The 19,954-nt window shown below is 39.9% G+C and overlaps 1 protein-coding gene across 3 annotated transcripts in view; it reads right to left on the reverse strand.

Annotated features, from left to right (window-relative positions):
- Positions 1-19,954, reverse strand: part of PTPN14 (protein tyrosine phosphatase non-receptor type 14) — a 180,363-nt gene that overhangs the window by 76,676 nt on the left and 83,733 nt on the right. For all 3 annotated transcript variants that reach the window (XM_025429920.3, XM_035718491.2, XM_025429921.3), the window contains exon 3: positions 19,645-19,814. In XM_025429920.3, the coding sequence (XP_025285705.2) occupies positions 19,645-19,814 (170 nt within the window). The remainder of the gene's footprint in view (positions 1-19,644; positions 19,815-19,954) is intronic.

Raw genomic sequence — 19,954 nt, forward strand, 5'->3', positions numbered from 1 at the left:
CAAATTCTGCTGTGGTAAAGAAGATATTTACCAGACTAAGGAGATAACAGAGAAGCTAGCTGGTTTCCCCAAGGTCACACAGAAAGTTAACAGGGGCACCAAAGCAATGCAAAATTGCTGGCCCCTGGTCTTCTCTATTTCTGGCTGCAACCACACTGATTGAAAGTAATTGGACAAATGGATACGCCTGTGTTGGCAGAAGGAAGGAATAAACTTAACCATCTCTATTTTATAGATATGAAATAGGCTCATGGACGGTAGTCAGTTTGTACAGTTATGCAAGGGGTGAAGGAATGAAGCCAAAATATAAATCCAGGGCTCTGTCTGCTACATTTGGCTCCTGCCCACCACATTCTACAACACCCATGAGGTGTTTACATTTCAATTTTCCTCTCCTCAGAATGTTCTTCTTTCACACCTCCCACTTTCACCCATCCGTCTTACCCTTTGGGTATGCTGGGGAGAAAACAGGCTTATGGACCCTGGCCTGACTTGTCTTCCCTTCCAATAGTCTTGAATCACTTATCAAAATCCAATGTATTCTTCAAAGCCCAGTTCAACAGATACTTCCTATGATGGTTAATTTTCTGTATCATCTTGATTAGGCCATATTACCCAGATGTTTGGTCAAAGATTATTCTAGATGTGTCTGTGAAGGTAATTTTTAGATAAGATAAACATTTAAATCAGTAGACTGAGTAAAGCAGATGACTCTCCATAATGTAGGCGGGCCCCATCTAATTAGTTGACAGCATTAAGAAAAAGAGTGACATCCCCCAAAGAAGAAGGAATTCTGCTAGCAGGCTACCCTTTGACTCAATCTGGGGTCTCTGGGTCTCTAGGCTGCAAAACTACATCGTGGATTTTGGACTTGCCAGTTTCCATAATCATGTGAGTCAATTTCTTAAAATAAATCAATCTCTGTGTATATATAGATATAGTTATCCTGTTGGGTCTGCTTCTCTGGAAAACCCTAAGATACCTTGCCAAAGTTTCCCCTTATCACTCCACCCATGAAGGATCCCCCCAGTTGGTACATATCATATAGTACACCCTGTAATAGTAGGTATTTTTATGTGACCATCTAATCTTCCCTCATAGAGTGGAAAACCCATTCAGGACAGGAGTGATATCCTGTGCCACTTTGCATTTTACAGAGTGCTTTATACTTAGAATGTATACTCATACTTAGTATACTTTATACATTCTACTCATGTATACATGAATGCCCAGAGAGGAATCCAGAAGACAGAGGAGGATTCCCAGGCCTCCACTTCCCATACCATAGTGACTGGCAAAGACCCAAGGAAGGACTGAGAAGCCGAGGGTGTCAAATACTGAATAGACCAGTCAGACAAGTAAGAAGTTTGTGGAAGGAAATAGAGGGCAATAAGAAGCATGTAGTCTTGCAAAGCTTCCAAAGCCTTTGTATGTTTGTCTTTACCTGCCAAGCAATGGTAAGTCATGAAGTACTTTTGATAAGAGAAGGAAATGATGAAAACAACAGACTTTAAGGAGTATGCATAGAGTTGGTGTGCACATCATATTTTTTAAGTTTTATTTATTTATTTTAGAGAAAGAAAAAGAGAGAAAGAGGAGGGGTAGAGGGAGACGGGGAGAGAATCCTCAAAACCAGGCTCCTCACTGAGTGTGGACCCTGTCCTACGATCCTGAGATCATGACCTGAGCCAAAAACAAGAGTCGGATGTTTAATCGACTGGGCCACCCAAGTGCCCCTGGTGTGTACACCGTATTTGGCACAAAGGGCCAAATAATAATGGGAATGGTGGTCAAGCACTATAGAGTGTGCTTTTCCACTTAGTATAACCAGTTCAATCCTTGCAGGATCCTTCTGTTCATGAAGAAACTGAATCTCAGAAAGGACCAATCACTCACAAGCAACTGAGCCAGGATTCAAATCCAAGCCTCTTTGATTCAAAAGCCTGTGCTTTTCCTTACTTCTTTCTATTTCAGGCCAGAAGTAAGAAAACATAAGGTAAGGGCTTAGTAGGCTAGAATGGATTTAAATGAGGTATGCGTGGAATAGTGGGAAATGTGGATTCTGGGGGCTACGCAGTATAGGTTCAGATCACAACTCTCTCACACATATTGTGATGCTGGTAAGTTATACCTCTCTGTGCCTTGGTTTCCTATTCTGTAAAATTAGAATAATAATAGTGCTAACTCTAAAAGTTGTTGTAAGAACTAAATGACTACATGCATATAGAGTTGAGAATTGTGCCCTGCTACAAAGTACATACTCAATACACATTAGTGGTCATCATTACTGTTACTGTTAAGAAAGATCACTAATCCTATTGATCTGCAACTAAGTGCCAGAGTACTTGTTTTTATGTTTACTGGTGTAGACTAAGGGCCTTAAACATAGTAGAAACTCAATAAATATTTAATTAATGATGAATTCAATATAGAGTTTAAAAGGGAAGCGAGGTCAAGTACCTAAAATTTTTCAGCCTTACTTTTTATTTTGTAAAAAGTAAGGCTTTTTATTTTGCTGGCAGTAATAAAAATTTTTATTTAAAAAAATATATGCTTTTTATTTTGCTTTTTATTTTGTGCTTTTTATTTTGCTGGTAGTAATAAAAATTTTGGAGAACTATTGGGCAAAACTTGCACATACATACTCAGCATAAATAAGTACATGCTACATGTAAGAATGTCCATAGGATGTGCACTTGGATGCCCTTAATACACACATACTAGAGATGTAAACAGCAGCACAGTTCACAAAAGATCCAAACAGGAAACAATCCAATGCCCTTCAACAGTAGGATGAGTAAAATGTGGAATACAAATTTCTAGTTATAAAATTAAAAAGTCATGGGAATGTAACATACAGCATAGGGAACACAGTCAATAATACAGTAATAACTTTGTACAGTGACAGACAGTAACTAAAGTTATCATGGTGAGCATTTCATAATCTATAAAAATATTGAAATCACTATGATATACACCTGAAACAGAATATTGTACATAAGTAACACGTCAATTTTTAAAAATATAGCATATTCCTGTGCTGGAATATTAGGCAGCATTGAGAATAACCAATCTCTAACCAAACTCGACAATACAGATGACTCTCAAAAAATGTTGATCAAAGATGTAAGACACCAAAGAGCACATGCTATCTTATCCCACCCTAAAAACAATCAAAGCAAAACCAATTTATGTTGTTAGAAGTCAAGATAGTGGTTACTCTTGGGGGACAGAGGTTGAGAGGGAATACAAAGAAGGATTCTGAGGTGATGTTGATGTTTCAATTCTTGAACTAGGGACTGGTTACAGAGATGTATTTGCTTTGCATAGATTCATTGAGCTGTATACTTTGATATCTGTACTCATCTGTCTGTTCAACCTCAACAGTTTACCTAAAGAAATGACTTGCTAATAATAGAAGGGGACAACATGACTCCAAGAGAAATGTCTACCAGAGCTTGAATGAATGGTCAGGCCCAGTGGAACAAATAATAGAAGGAAGGAAGGAGCACCCAGGTGACTCTAATCTCCAGTTTGTGATAGCAAAAGTATCAGAGTCTTTTAGAGAAAAATGAGGTATTTGGGGAACAATTTAAGGTCAAGAGTAAGTAACAGGAGGAAACAGTTCATTGGTATCAATCTTTCTAGTTCCTAGGAGGACTGGTTGAGGTAGAATGAGCAAAGTATCCTGTGTAGAGATGATGGACAAATGGTAGTGGTCATCATCACCCAAAGAGTCAAAGAGTATGAAGCAAGAATGCAACACAGAGCAGAGGGGCTGACGTGAATGCATGCTCCTGGAGAAAAGGGTTGTATTTTAAGTATACTTCTGGTGTCTTGTACACAGTAGATATTCAATATATGAATGAATGAATGAATGAATGAATGATTGAAAGACTGTCCTGTCAGCAGGAAATCAATAAGACGTAGCTGGTACAAAATGAAGACACAGCTGTCAGGAACTACATCTAAAGGCTGAAGATAACTAAAGTCTACTCCAGAGCATATATAAAAACCCTTAGAAGGGCAGAGTTTTGGCAAACTGGGGATCAGAAGATGAAAAGCAGTAGGCTCGAGACTGGATGAGGTGAAATGCACCAGGAACCAAGGAGGAGGAGGATTTCAAGGAGTGGGTTCTCCATGTCTAGTGTCATCCATTAGGGAAGAGAACAGGAGTAAGAAAAGGCCACTGCTTCCGAAGTGGGGGTGTCCTCTGGGAATCTTCAAGAGGCGAATGTGCCAATGTGAGCAAAATTGATAACAAACATAATTTTTCAAGGACTCAGAAGGAACAGATAAGCACAAAATGATAGCGGCAGCAGGTCAATACACAGAAAACAAGCAAAAAACCAGACATCCAAAGGTAAGAGAGATATTCTCTAAGAATTAAGACATATAAGGGCATATAACTATATACAAGTGTAAATATTTTGTGGTTAATTTTTAAGATTGAGAAAAAAAATGGTTGAAACAGAGGGCAAGGAATCTATGAGAAGCAGATACTTAAAATATTTGAAAATTGTTGGAAATGGGAGTGAGCCTGGGCAAAGCACTGAGAATCAAGGAAAAAGGCAGAAGGACTGACTTTCTTGCAAAGAGCTGAAACCCCATCCTTGGAAGGGGTGGGGCTGGAAGGGGTCCAGTAGTAGCTGGACAGTGTCAAGCATAGGACACAGGCACGGCACACCATTCTGGAAGCAAATGCTTGGGCAGGCTCTGATCAGGTTGGTTTCCTAAGGAGTCAGATTTGATGATCTGTAATGTCCTTTACCATTACAAGATTGTGTTTCTTAAATGAAAATCATAAGAGAATCTGTACAATGCCCAAATGAGCCTCCTGCATCTTTTCTGCGAACACTACTCTAGACAATTAAATAGATATATTTCGTTCCCATGGCCAAAAAGCTAGATTGATTCTTTTATTTGATTGCTCTCTAATGTAATTACTTATAGATTGAGTAAAGGCTAAAGAGGGGTCAAATGTTTGAGATTTGTTTTGTGTATGTGATTTCAGGTAAAATGCAAGTATCAAAAAACAACAGATAAGAATCTCTGCAATTCAATTCAATATTCTTCTCCTATAGATGTTCAAAACTCTAAATGCATTCTAATTGCATTGTAGTTATAATTAGTTACAAATTAGCAAATAATCACATCAAATGAGAAAGGAAAAATGCCTACTTTGGGAATAATGGTTAAATAATTTGTGACACCCTTTTGAACATGAACCAGGTAGAAAGAATACAGTTTTCCTATCTCTGGTATTTTCCAACTTCCTGTGGATAAAATATTTCCAAGCCTTTTTTTAAAAATAAACATGGAATTTTTTTGTGAAAGACTGTCAGAATATTAGCTACCTCGTTCACTACTCATAACAAGAGGGAGCGCATCACAAAATCATGGGGTGAGGGGTAGTATGCATATAAGCAACACAAATCTCTCCATGTATAGTAAGGAAGTGGTCACAAAAGTTTGTTTGGAAAATTAAGATAAATGCTATCTGGAACAGAGCCTTTCTATTAAAAAAATATTTTTTTACTTAAATATATTGCGTTTCTCATTGATAACCGGAATCAAGGACTCAATAACCAGTTTGGAAAAATATATATATATTTTTAGAAGCAGATCATGAAAAGATATTTTAACGTTTTCACAACTTTAGACTTTTATCTGAAATTTTCCCAATTTACCACAATCTACCTATTGTTTCATCTTTTATTTACCTAAATGCAGTAGAAATAAAAAAAAAGAGAATGGCAAGAGAATTACTGAAATCCATGAACAGAATTCTCAATTTTGAAAAATTCTCATTCTTAAATTAAGTCTACAATTTCAAAATCTGGGGAAATAGTGGAAAAGGTCTCATTTAAGGTTTTAGAGTACTAATGTAGTATAATTCCGGCAAGTGGTTATTACAGCTTTTATTACGGATGCACAGAACACTGAATCCTTACATGGTATTCCCCCTATAATGTACATCATACATTATACTATGTATAATCTATTATGCATTATCAAAGTTTAATTAAAAGGTTAAAATATTACATTTTGAAGTAGAGGAAATACAAACTAACTAAAATTTCTGTAGAATCTTAGGTTCTCATGTTGTTTATTCCAAGAGCCATGAAGATGCCCACAGATGATTATTCTGCAAATAAGCCCATGCCATCCATCCTGTAAAAACTCTTCAGCCTAAACCAGATATTCCAGACTTTGCAATTCTTTCTCTCTTTCCCAGTTCCTTGAAAACCACCCAGAGTGTTTCTAACATCCATATACTAACATAAAACACCAGCTATTGCGGAAAGAATATCAAGGTATATAGTTACATTCCATTTAACCAAACCTTAAGTGTAAAAATAATCTATAGCACTAAATAAAAACAGATTCCGACTCAGGAAGTCAGGAGTGGTCAGAAGTCTGCATTTTTAAAAAATGCCACAGGGAAATTCTGCTAAGGACCACATTTAAAGAGTCAACAGGTTCCCAATTTCTGTTTTCCTTTGTTTTTTTTTTTTTTGTTTTTTTTAAATCATCACTTACCAAGAGTCTATCATCTCTTTAACTAATCTTTAATTGTAATCTGTTTATCTTCTTCAGACTACACCCTCTTCAAGTTACAAGTACTGCGAGATTAGCATCAGGTCAGCCTGGTCCCTCCTGCTGCAGCCAACCTGGCTTCAAGACCCTGAACAGCTGCTCTGACCATCTGTGAAGCTTCAAGGCCAGGCCTGCCTTATCCTCTCTCCTCACGCTCATCTGATAACCTCAGCAGAGTGAGCAGGACCAGCCTGGGCCCTTTGGATTAGATCTGTCCCCTTGGATGGGAGTGGGGTGAGGATGGAGAACCTCCTTGGGAAAGCTGTATTTATGATAACAATATAGTTTTTGTTTAAATGAGTTTTTGCAACTCTATCCTTGGGAAGTGTCCAAGAGATTAAGGGACAGATTTTAAATTCTCTTCAACTACATTAAAACTTTTACCTTTTGAGAATAACTTTGTTTTCTGGAACTCATGAGTCAGTACCAACTTTGGATTTAATAGCCTTTAACAGTGATCTGGACTCTGCTAATCATCAATTATGTACTCCGTCCCTCTGTGGCACTGTAATGTTTCAACTTGGCTAGGCTGAACTACATTTCCCAGAATGCATCTCCCTGTGCGCTTCCTGGTAGTATGGGCCAGGACTCTTTCTTCCAGGGATTCCTGGGGGATGCAGCAACTTGTCACTACCTTACTTTTCTTTTCTTTTCTTTTCTTTTCTTTCTTTTCTTTTCTTTTCTTTTCTTTTCTTTCTTTTCTTTCTCTTTCTTTTCTTTCTTTCTTTTTCTTTTCTTTCTTCCTTCCTTCCTTCTTTCTTTTTCTTTCTTCCTTTCTTTCCTTTCTTTCTTTCTTTCTTTCTTTCTTTCTCTTTCTTTTTTTTTTAATAAATATTTTATTTATTCATGAGAGATAGAGAAAGGCGGAGACATAGGCAGAGGCAGAAGCTGGCTCCATGCAGGGAGCCTGTTGAGGGACTTAATCCCAGGACCCCAGGATCATGACCTGAGCCAAAGGCAGATGCTCAACCACTGAGCCACCCAGGTCACTACTGAGCCACCCTGTCACTATCTTCTAACAGATCTTTTTTTTTTTTTTTTTTTAACAGATCTTTTTTATTTAACAAACAAACAGGATTTGGATACCCACTACGTACTGAACATACTGATAGGTGCTTTCTGAAACTGTGCTAAATATCATTTCCTGACTGACTATAAACACAGAAGGTGAGTTTAGAGGAATTTACAGGATCAGCCCAAGAAACAAATACCCGGGAGTTAGGTCCTCTGACTTCAGGTCTTAGCTGCTACACGGAGGTAGTTTTGTTTTTGAACGACATTTTATTCTCAGCTTTCTTTTTTTAAGATTAGACCAAATACCAGTTCTTTGCTGATTCCGTCAATCATTCTAAATATACAACACAGTCTGGCAGATCCATAACTGGCTTTCAAATTTTTCCATCAGGATCCATAGTTGGTCATTTATTTGGAGGATCCAAATCATGTGAACTCTTCCAGTTTTCCTCAGATCTACAGGTTTCTTTCTTTAGTCACCATCATCAATGTCTTGACTACCCCTTCAAAACATCTGTCCCGGTCAAAAACATGTGTTTCTCACATTGCTTTATCTCCGCGAGTTTCTATTAAAGTATCATGTGTCTGACTTGCTTTTAGGTCAACTTACGTAAAATGTGCTGGGCTTTGGTCTGAATAACAGTAACACATTTTTACGCTGGCAGGAAACATTTTTCCCCTGGCAGGACCATCGATGCTCTCTCCCCAGCTGCAGGCTAAGATTGAAGGGCTGACCTTGACAGAGTTCGGATGGGGTAAAATGAAACATGTTGCAACACGTCCCTCCAGATTACGCCTCCTCTGCTTGGCGTTCCCAAACTGCACCTGAAAGCAGGCTCGTTATTTCATGGTCGCACCTGGTAACTCGACACTCGCTGACACCTTTCTGCTGTTTATTTCCAAAGTCTCAATTTTCCACTCTTCCAAAGGGCTGAGTGTCATCTGAAAGCTTGGCACTTTCCCTCGGTGCCCAGGGCTGCAGATGACTGATAAAAACATTAAATAAAACCCATCTTAGTTCCAAGCTCTACATAAAGTGCACTATTTAAATGACTCCATTCAAAGAAGTGTCTGTTTTCCTCTACACTTTGTTTCTTCTGTCTGGACTACTTCCTTCCCTTTGACAGAACTCATCTCTTCCAGTTGCAGTGTCTTCGCTGCAGCAGGGCCAGGGAGGGGGAGATGGGCAGGGGCCTTCTGGAAGTTTACATGAATCTTATCCGTGGGCTATGCCATGCCTGCCTGCTCAGTTCACCTAAAACCGGCTCAGCACCTCGCCAAGAGTCGGGTGTCTGTCAAGGGACAGAGAGTGACAATGGGCGAAGTCCCTTTAATGTCCTTGGTTCCGTTTCTCCATCGGCATGTGTGATGTGCTGTATTTAGATGTGACTGTGGTTCTAGTAAAGCTTGATCTGTCTTGATATAAGGCAAACTATATTTTCTCAAATAGACTATGTTTGCTTAAGATTTTAGTGACTTTTTTTTTTTTTATTGCCTACAGAACATTTAGTGCCTGTCTTCTGGATGGAACAACCGTTGATGGGTAATCAGAATGATGCAGATACTAAAAAGCAATAAGAAGAGGAAATCTGAAAAACCTGAGCTATATCTGCACAGGACCATGGAATCTAGCACCCTGGAGTAATTTTACACAGAAACATAGTTTTCTTTCTTTTTTTTTTTTTAAGATTTTTATTTATTTATTCATGAGAGACACTGAGACAGAGGCAGAGGGAGAAGCAGGCTCCATGTAGAGAGCCTGATGTGGGACCCCATCTGGAATCACGACCTGAGACGAAGGCAGACGTTCAACCACTGAGCCACCCAGGCATCCCCAGAAACAGTTCTCAAATGTGGGCTTGAGGGAAATGATATTCCCAGATCCAGCTACAGTCTCTGATAGGTGGCCACAGTATTAAGACAGTTAGATGCTGAGTGGCATAAAACCAAGTGGGCCAATGCAAAGGTATTGGTTGACCCAAGTACCGAGAGAAGTTGTATAGACAGTACACGAATCAAGGGCTGTCTAAATGCCTATAGGACCAGCAGGTTACAGACAGGAGTAAATGTTGTAACACTGTGGGCAGGGCAGGAAGTGGCACAGATTGCTTGGCATATGCCTATACATAAGGCATCCAAATTCAGTTTTTTAAAAAAATGGTCCAGGTGCAACAAAACCTACCGGGCAACCAGAATCCACCCTCATGGTACCAGTTTACCACCTTTGACCTCACAGGAATGTTAGCTGTCTGGATTTCTTTGTTGACACTTCAGTAGAAATTAAACCTCCCTGTTACTCTGGTAAAGCTGGGAAGTAGGGGGACATATGGACATATGTATTTCTCTGGCAATGGAACCTAAAAGATTCAGTTTATTTGATGGATGAAATCTCTACTTGTGGGTAATAAAACTTCTGTTAGAAAACCAATCTTTTTCAGAGGATAGTAAGAATGCCCATTCGTAGGTTCTGGTGAGGACTGAAAAAGATGATCACTGAAGATATTTAGCATAGCGCCTTGAACATAAATGCTAGCCACTGTCATTATTACTATTATTAAATTATATCAGGTGATGGAATGTAAACTACATTCTTGCACAGAACCCCACAGAGGAGATTTGGAAGTCTGGTATTTGGGGCAGACAGCAGCGATACCATAAAGCACAGTGAAGGATTCTGAGCTTTCCAGATCCTGCTGCTGTTCGGGCACCGTGGGTCTCTGTTATGTATGAGAATACTGCATCTGTCACTTCTCTCCTCTTTCTGCACCCCTTTAACCCCAACCTAAGATCCCAGCCCTGAGATTCCAGGAAAAAGGTAGAGCAGAGGACTCAAAAGTGTTTACTCTCTGTGTTTCCCTCTTCTCCTAAGATTCTCAAAAACCCATTTTGAAACTAACACACTATTGGCAATCCCACCCATTATAATGATACCCCTACAAATCCTAAGAATCCTTCATAAGGAAGTGGATGTCTTTAAAAAATTCATAAAGCATAGCTGGCATGCTTTGACATGACCAAACACCTCTTCCCATACATAGCTTTTGTTTGTTTTCCCCTCTCTCCACCCCTCAGCTGAAGGTAAACAGTGCTGTGTGGGATCATCATGTTCTACTCAGCTTTTGAAAAAATAGAATATGCTAAAATTTTAGTCCACGCTCTATTACAAATCTGTGTTATTCCCTGGGTCAAATGTGGAATCTTTCTCAGTCTTCTGCAATGTAATTCTGATAAAGAACTATTTGGAATCAATGACTGAGCGAATGAACAAATGAATAAATCTATCTTTGGAAATCAAGAAATACATGAAGACTGGAAATATAACCCTTGCTTCAGAAATTAAGTTATTTTCAAAATGGCTTACTAGAAATGATATTTGTTTGCTTTTGAAAAGTTCAGGCTAGATCATCAACTACTGGTAAACATACATCAACCATAGGATTACAAATAAGGTAATTTTAACACTTTAAAAGCAAAGGCTTTTTGAAGTATACTACTTCACCTATTTTGAGGAAACTTTGCTTTACTCATGATTAAGACATATGTAAGTATACCTCACTTTACAAAGGGTAAAATTCAAATGTCAGAGCTTCTTTTGAAATATAAATGATGCTAAATTCTCGTTTTTGGGGGCACTGGATGGCTCAGTGGGTTAAGCATCTGCCTTCAGCTGAGGTCATGATCCAGGGATCCAGGGATCCTGGGGTTGAGCCCAGAGCCAGTCTCTCTCTCCTTCTGCCCCTCCCCCCCACCTCTCTCCTACTCTCTCTAATAAAATCTTAAAAAAAAGAAATTCTCATTTTCCATGCATTATAGGACACTTACAATGAATAATAATGTTAAGTGATATTATTAAAATATGCTGAAGTTGTATTACTATTTGTCTTCTCTCCCCTAAAGGCAAAGAACATTTAAAAAAAACCCCATACTAATATGGGTTTACATACATACTAATTATGTTTAAGGGTTAATTTCACTTTGTCTATACTTTGTTGTTCTAATGGCAGTAGGTTGCTAATATAGCTACCAACCTCCTTACATGTCTTACAAACAGTAGGAACAGGAGAGTTAGAAGTTGGGCAAGAACCAGCCCTATGCATTTGGCAGACATGAACAATTAAGCAGGGACTAAGGTGCACCCTTGATTTAATCAAGAAACATAGAAACTTTGCAGAGACATCTTCCCAGCAAAACATGAAGAAATCCTAGTTGAGGAATGAGATACACTAATCAATCACCTTCCATAAAGGAAATTAAATTGATATTATAACAGTCTCCCAGACTCTGCAGGATTTTCCAGTGAGTCAGGTCCAGGAGGAGGAATGGTTACCAGGGCCACATTTCTATTTTCATATTTGCATAGATAGTGAAAATGTTATTTTTGTTCCATGGCAGGGTTTTTTGTTTTTTGTTTTCTTACTTTTTCTCTTTGATCACGGTCATCAGAGTAGACTCAGATCCACCCATAACTGAGAACAAATCATAAGGTAACATCAAAACAAGAAGAAGAAAATGAACAGAGATGGAAATAGGCTCTCCCAGGCAGGACTGGCAACATAATTCAGAGTCTAGTGAAAAATAAAAAATGTAGAGTTGGTGTTTCAAAAATTATTATAAATTTCAAGAGGGGCTACAGCAGAGCATTAAACCAAGTGCGGGGCCTTTCTGAGCTCGGGACTATGCAACTTACTGCACAGGTTACAGGCCCATGAAGCTGGCCAGTGGGAGACACATGCCAGGCTCTCTGGGTTTCACCAAAACAGTGAGAAAGTCTTCTCCAGAAAGCCAGTAGGGTCAGCAGCGTAAGCTTTAAGGATCGACCCAATAGATAAAATACATGGAAATGAAATAAAAAGTGCTTGGAGACCCTAGCTCTTTGCAGAAAAGGATTGTGGCGATCTGTTCCTTCTTCCAGTCCCTGACTAGTAAAACCCTGACACAGCATAGGTCCTTAATATGGCTGAAATGTAAAATAATGCGAATAGCAACTGACATTGTCATCAACTAATCTTCTTTTGGGAAGCAGCTCTTCCCAAAGAGCTTCGAGGATGCTCCTTAGAGACAGTCATTTTTTTTCTTTGGCCAGGTCACATCATCTTTTATTTGTCTTAATTTCCAGAAATGCTCTTCTTGCATTAAGAGTTAATGCTATATAGTAATTTAAAAATCATCTTTATTTAAATTCAATTTGCCAACATATAGTATAACAGTGCTCATCCTATCAAATGCCCTCCTTAGTGCCTGTCACCCTATCACCCCATCCCCCCACCCTCCTCCCCTTCCACAACCCTTTGTTTGCTTCCCAGAGTTGAGAGTCTCTCACGGTTTGTCAGTTTGTCGTCCTCTCTAGTTTTCTCCTCTCATCAAATGATACATTACCCACAGAGAATAATGTTTAAGGTTAAATTCTAGTAACAACAGCATCTTAAAATATCTAAAATATCTGGCAGAAACAGCTCTGTTCTCAACCATCAACACACACAGAGAGGAAGGGAGGGGGGAAAGGAAGGGGAGATGAAGGGGGGGAGGAGGAAGAGGAGAGAGGAGGGGGGTGTGGAGAGAGAGAGGGAAACAAGTTCCCATTCACCAGCTGGAGCTGGCCAGGAGGAAGATCTGCCATTCTCAGCAATTATATTATCTATGGGGGACTCCTGCTGGATCTTAAGTCTGACTTGAAGGGAGTCCCTATTTCCCAGCCCATGGGTAAACTTTAGCCATTAAAAATGACATTTCAAAATAATAAAAGAACTCAAAGAACCGGAGGAACAAAATAAATGGTGTTGTAAAAGGAAATGGAAACATTACCATAATTAGAGCGTTTAAAAGAGACACTTTAAACATTGGTTAAGGGCTGACTTGTTTACAATAGCACTCAGGGCACTCTGAGAGAGAGAGAGAGAGAGAGAGAGAGAGAGAGAGAGAGGCTCCCCGGGGAAAGCATGGGTATTTACAGGACAGGAAAGGTGAAGAAAGCTTTTGTAAGGTCACTGGAACTACTTCCTGAAACCTAGTTTCAAAACCAAACCAAACCGAACCAAAAATCCAAACACCATTTGGACCTTGATGGGGATGTAAGGAGTCATCTGATCTGGCTTTGCCATCACTATGCCTCAGACTCAAATCCGTAACTGGAGGGAACGAGCCCCATCAGAGTCTACACATGGAATCACCTAACCCCTTTGTCACGCACGGTCACAAAAAAAATGCCCTGACCCTCTCTAGGATACCTGAACCGTGTGCTTTTCAATGTGGGCATTTATTCCTAGAGACTGGAATGACACCCTTGCCCAGTAAGTTCTTCCCAGATAAAGAACTTCATTTAACATAGAAGAATGTGGGGCACCTGGGTGGCTCAGATGCTTAAGCATTTGCCTTTGACTCAGGTCATGATTTTGGGGTCCTGAGATCAAGTCCTGCATCAGGCTCCCTGCTCAGTGGGAAGTCTGCTTCTCCTCCCCCTCTGCTTTCCCACTCTCTCTCTCACTTAAATACACACACACACACACACAGAAGAATGCCCTCTATGGGCCCAAGCAAAGATTAAGTACTTTTTAAGTCTTTTTGTTAATTCCTGGTGGGCGTACCTAATAGGCTAGAATTCAGTCTCATTATCAGGTGCCTAAGACACGGTGGGAAATATATAGAAGAACTGTGAGCCTGAAAAGTAGGGAGACCCATGGAGGCCGAGAGGTGCAGCAAACAAAGAGGAAGCACCCTCTTGATGGAGGGAGCTTGTAACAGGTCCCACAGCTCTAGAGTGACCACCAGATGTACCAGATGTGCTAAGACAGTCCTGGTCAAGGTAAGCACCCCGTGCTGGTGGCAGAAGTGGCTTTGCCTCTCCACAGCACTCACCATAGGAGGGCAGGTAGCCCCACCTCAACTGGCAGGCTCTGGACCTGTCCAGGAAGAGACTCCAAAAGGTGATCTGACTTCATGGGGACAATCAAAAGCTCTTCTGCATGGGGCAAACATCCCACTCATCAGGGAGTAATGCAAAGACAAACATATTCTGGTTAACAAGAAAATGAGAATTAAACATTTTAGAAACCAGGGCATTGGTCGGTGACTTATACTCTGAAACCAAAATTCACCCTGAAAAAACAAATTGCTCTTTTAAAAGTTTTCTCTTTCATATTGAAAAAAAAAAAAAAAAAAAAAAACCTAAAGAGGCACTTCCATACTGGAGAAAGACTTGGAAAAAACCCCAGACCTCAACTAAAAGCAGGAACCTTGGCCAGCAGTTTTCTGGCTTCCCCTTGCTATTATTAAGTATCCTTCTGTTTGACGAAGAATTTCTCCACTTCTCACAAACCATCTTTTTTCCTTCTGTGTCCAGACAAATCTGAAAACCCTGTGTTTATACTGAGCCTGTTGCTACGCAAATCATTAAAACACATTACAAAAATCTTTCCTTTGAGTCAGGAGGAGAACATAACGGGAAAAGAGGAATTGCTAGCAAGAGTCCCTTTGCTGAACAGAGGAGCTGGCCCAAAAGAATAGGAGAAGCAAAGCAAAGTGGAAAAAATTATGGTGGTCCCATCCCCTGAGTCATTTTAACCAAAGTGGGAAAACTAACATTTTTAAAGCCCCAAGGTAATGTATCTTACATTTTGGAGTGGGGTTAACCAACCCTGGTCTTAATCTCTTTAATTCCTATGGTTTCATGACTCATCTTCCATCTGTCTACTAGTGTGTTCTTTGTATCAGCTTTTTCGCACTTCTGTAAGAATATCCAGAGATTTTTTTTTCCCCCATGTTTGTGTTCTCCTGTGAGTGTCCTCCTTTTGGTATCTTTTGTCTTCTTGTTCAATTATCACCTAAAGGTAGGGCCTGAATTGTCCATTTCTCCTCCAATGCAATCACAGTATTTTGGCAGACGTCCTTCTCTTACAAAGAGGTTTGTTCTTCAAAAAATCATACCCAGGAGGTGAGATGAGACACAGCATGTCAAAATTAATGTCAAAAAAGAACAGAGCTGCTCAGTTTTCTAATTTAAAAAATCTGGAGTTGGGATCCCTGGTGGCGCAGCGGTTTGGCGCCTGCCTTTGGCCCAGGGCGTGATCCTGGAGACCCGGGATCGAATCCCACATCGGGCTCCCGGTGCATGGAGCCTGCTTCTCCCTCTGCCTGTGTCTCTGCCTCTCTCTCTCTCTCTCTCTCTGTAACTATCATAAATAAATAAAAAATTTAAAAAAAAAATAAAAAATAAAAAATAAAAAATCTGGAGCTGATAATTTTAATAAAGTCAATCACTTTTCTGAGATAGTTGACAATCAACATCATCCTCAAATTTTTGTTGTGTTGTTCCTAGTATTCTATTAAACTGCAAGTTTTCAAGAATGGCACTGAGGACAAAAAAGGAAATACACAACTGTTAAATATATCCTCCTTCCCACTGCTATGTGTCTTGATATATGTGGGTTCACATACACCCTCAAAACAACCAGACCACTAATTCTAAACTCTTTGTCCGTATTCAGAAAGAAGAAATGGCTGGGCCCTACTCATGTTATAGAACCTGTTGTATTCTCAAACAGAAGTAGCCGAACCATTACAAACATGTGTTGGGTGAAAACAAGTTTGGTTGGCTCTAGACAAAGGCTTATTTTTTAAGCACAGATGGTTGAATGGTTGCCTCCTCCAAAGGGCTGCCCACAATGAAAGACAGATTCCTATTTCTAATCTATGCAAATATCTCACTCTGCAGGGCATCACAAAGACTAACTGTTTTGTGTCAGAGGTGCAGATCCCAGGTGCTCTCGGAGATGCCAAAACACATCTCCACCTGAGATGCCTGGTAACTTGGATAACAGCGAATGGCTGAGGAGTTAGTCACTAACCCGCTCCTAATGAATGCTGCTGGGGCCTTCTGTGAAACATTCCTCTGGAATCCTGCCCTACCACCACTGCTTCTTCTTTGGCTGCTCTGCCTGGAAGACAATTTCAGTGCTCGGTTCGGACCCCAAAGCTTCTGAAACCTCCCGAGAAGGCTCAGATTCTCAAAGGCTCCTGATGACCATCAGTAGCATTCTTCACCTTGAGGGCAGCTCATTTACTGGTCTCTAACACCAAACCCTGCGCATTTTACAATGGTATTCCATCCAAACCAGATCTCCTTTGTACCCTATCTAGTCCATTCGCCCATAACCTGTGGTACATCTCGTGAATCACACCTGGGTCACTTCCCAAGTATATGCCATTCTCTCTTCTTTCTCCATCAATTTTCCTTTCTGTACTTTTACAATACTTTTCTCTTATTTTCTCATCTCCCCTCATTCACTTGCTCTGACATCCTTTGGCACATTCCACTTTTAGGGCCCTTCTGGAGCAAGCAACAAAAACTTCTGCAACACTGGGGGGAAAAATAAAAAATGAAAACTCACAATTCCTCACCCTAACATAGCTCCTACCTTTAAATATCCTTTGCCACAAAGAGAGGGCTGTACCTTACATCTATACAGTTTGGTTCCATGTTTAAGTGTAAAAATATCCTTCAAGTTTTCATTTCTTTGTTAGTTTTTCTGATCAAATGACAGTAACAGAGTTTGTTTCAAAATCCTGGGTTGGAAAAGATTTCATTCACTCCTTATCAAAACTCATCTGAAATGAACCAAGCTAACTGAGTAAAAGAGAAATTTTTCTTTTTTTCTTTTTAAAAATTTTATTTATTTATTCCTGAGAAATAGAGAGAGGCAGAGACATGGGCAGAGGGAGAAACAGGCTCCTCGAGGGAAGCCCAAAATGGGACTCGATCCCAGGACCCAGGGACCACGCCCTGAGCCAAAGGCAGACACCCAACCACTGAGCCACCCAGGTGTCCTGTAAAAAAGAAATTCTAAAGAAAAAGGAAAGAAGTCCTTCCTGATCTCCAGTCTCAATAACCCCTACCATCATAATTCTTACTCTATAACTCCGTTTTTGAGATTTCAACACTTTCCATTTCAGCTTATGAATGCAAATATCAACAGTGAATAATCTGGCATGAAGTTTACTTACCTGGCAAATCTAAAACTGTAAAGAGCTTTAGAGGTTAATTAATTTGCTAATTACCCAGCCTGGATAATATCAGAACCGCCTGAAGAATACTGTTTATTTTAAACAATATATTCTCCTGATTCCCAGCCCCAGACATTCCAATTCAGACTTCTGTTACAGCCCTGGAATCACATTTACAGTAAACGCTCCACATAATTATGATATAGCAAGCCCTGGTCTCTTTGAGAACTATTGATCTAGTTCAACACCCTACCCAATATAGCGGTCTCCTCTCCCAAATACCACCCTGACTATCCACTCAGTGCCACAGCACTTCCATAAACCAGAGCACTCACCCTTTTATAAGTCTGCTGTTCTACCTTTTTATGGCTTTAATTATTAGAAACAGTGTTCCTGTGTTGAATCATATAACTAAAGTCTTTCAACTCCTTGCACTTCTTTTATTACTGGCCCAAATTCTGTGCTCCAGAGCTAACACAGAATTCCCTGCCCCCAAGAGTCTTCAACTATCCAGAGGCAGCTACTGCACTCTTGCAAGTCTTCATTTTTCTAAGCTTAACCAATCTTTTTAAACTTCATAAAGCACAATTTCTGAGCCCTCACCATTTACTTCAACTGCTCTTCCTCAACAATAGACCTTACAGAAGAAGTCTGTCCAGAGTTAACACCACTTCGTTTTTTCTTACAGACTGAACTTTGCTCAGTATGCATTAATTTATAGTCCATGTTTCATCCTCGTTACCCACTGCCTTGCATTTCATAGTCTGAGAACCACAAATCAGCAAGTACTTATTAATCTAACGTTGAGTTCCTGACACTGTGTAAAGTACTCAAGGAGATCTCAGGAGCCAGTGAAAACTGTTCCATTTTGAGGAGTTAATAACTTCTTACCCAGAAAGGAACCTACATTAAGTGAAAAGACTTGAAAATGGTGTATAACATCCACCCAAGTGCTTCAAATGAGCGACACCTGAAATTTTCTGGGTCAGGCTGTGAGCTATTTCATGGCCTCTGCTGAGAGAAATACCACCTATTTCACAATAATTTTTGATTTTTAAAAAAAGAAGATGGAAACCATCACCTTCAAATGCATACAAAAATGTTTAAGTGTATTCTTGCTTTAAACATTTTAAATCTAAGAAACTAGGCGTGCAATAATCAAGTACAATACTGCTCCTTCTCAGTGTGTCACTAGCATTGCTTCCCAAGTACTTTGAATGCCATCATTCAAGTAAAAGCTAAAAAAACAGAGGGTTAATATAATTCCCTTTATTACCATAAAGAACCATTTGATGAGGATGGAAAATTCATATTTTAATGGAAAACTCTTACCAGTAAGTGAACTGTACTAATACCAACCAACACCAGCTTCTTCATTCACGGAACTGCAGAACTTTAGAAACATTTGCAAACCCCTCACTTTACAGATAAGGGAAAAGCATCATTTCAAAGACGGTCGGTGCTTTCTTCCAAGCATACAGCCAATGAGCAAGAGGGTAGGGTCAATCCCAGGTCTCCTCTCTACCAATGGCTTCCTGTCTCTTCTTATGTAACTGAGGATGAGCAATACTCTCCCTTCTCAATGTCCTCCTCAATTCTGCTCCCATCTTTAGCTACCTTCTCAATCCTCAAAATCCAAATTCTGATGCTACATTTCGCTTGGGAGCTTTTTAAGGGGAAAAGTAGACCAAACAAGTATTAGGTTGTTAATTCTTTATTAAATTCTAGCACATCTATTTTACCCAGGGTCTCCAACTTATACTTCCATGCTGCTAGACATCATATTTTACTGCCTCAGGATGATTACCTTACTAGCATCATAGGGGAACCACTGGAGTTATTAGCACCATGCATTCAAACTTCAATTTTAAAGCTACAAAAGAACCTGGTAAGCAATCCGCAGCTACTCCACCCTCTCCCCCACTACACACACCTACACATACACATCCCTAAATCAACCTGCTCATCTACTTCATCTGAAGCCTCACAGTTAATCCACACCCTTATACGGAACACAGGAAAAAATGCACTTACCTTGTGGCCTCTTGCTGAAGCCATGACACATTTGGCACATAGAACATGACTCCAAAGAAAAGCAGAGGCTCATTAGAAAATTTGTCCAGATGTTTCTTCAGAGGTTTCTCCAGCTCCACCCATCGTGCTTGCTGGCTCTTGCTGAGAAACCAAAGGCCAAAGTAGTGCGTCTAGATAAAAGGGTAAAGTAACATCAGTGTATGCTTTATAAGGGGTACCCCCAAGACTGAAAGGGAATACAAGACTCCAGCACCTTATGTCATATTTGGTTTCCCAGCTCATACACAATGATCCAGCTTTTGCTTTCTAA

The sequence above is a fragment of the Canis lupus genome, chromosome 7 (genome assembly GCF_003254725.2).
Source record: "Canis lupus dingo isolate Sandy chromosome 7, ASM325472v2, whole genome shotgun sequence".
Taxonomy (NCBI): domain Eukaryota; kingdom Metazoa; phylum Chordata; class Mammalia; order Carnivora; family Canidae; genus Canis; species Canis lupus.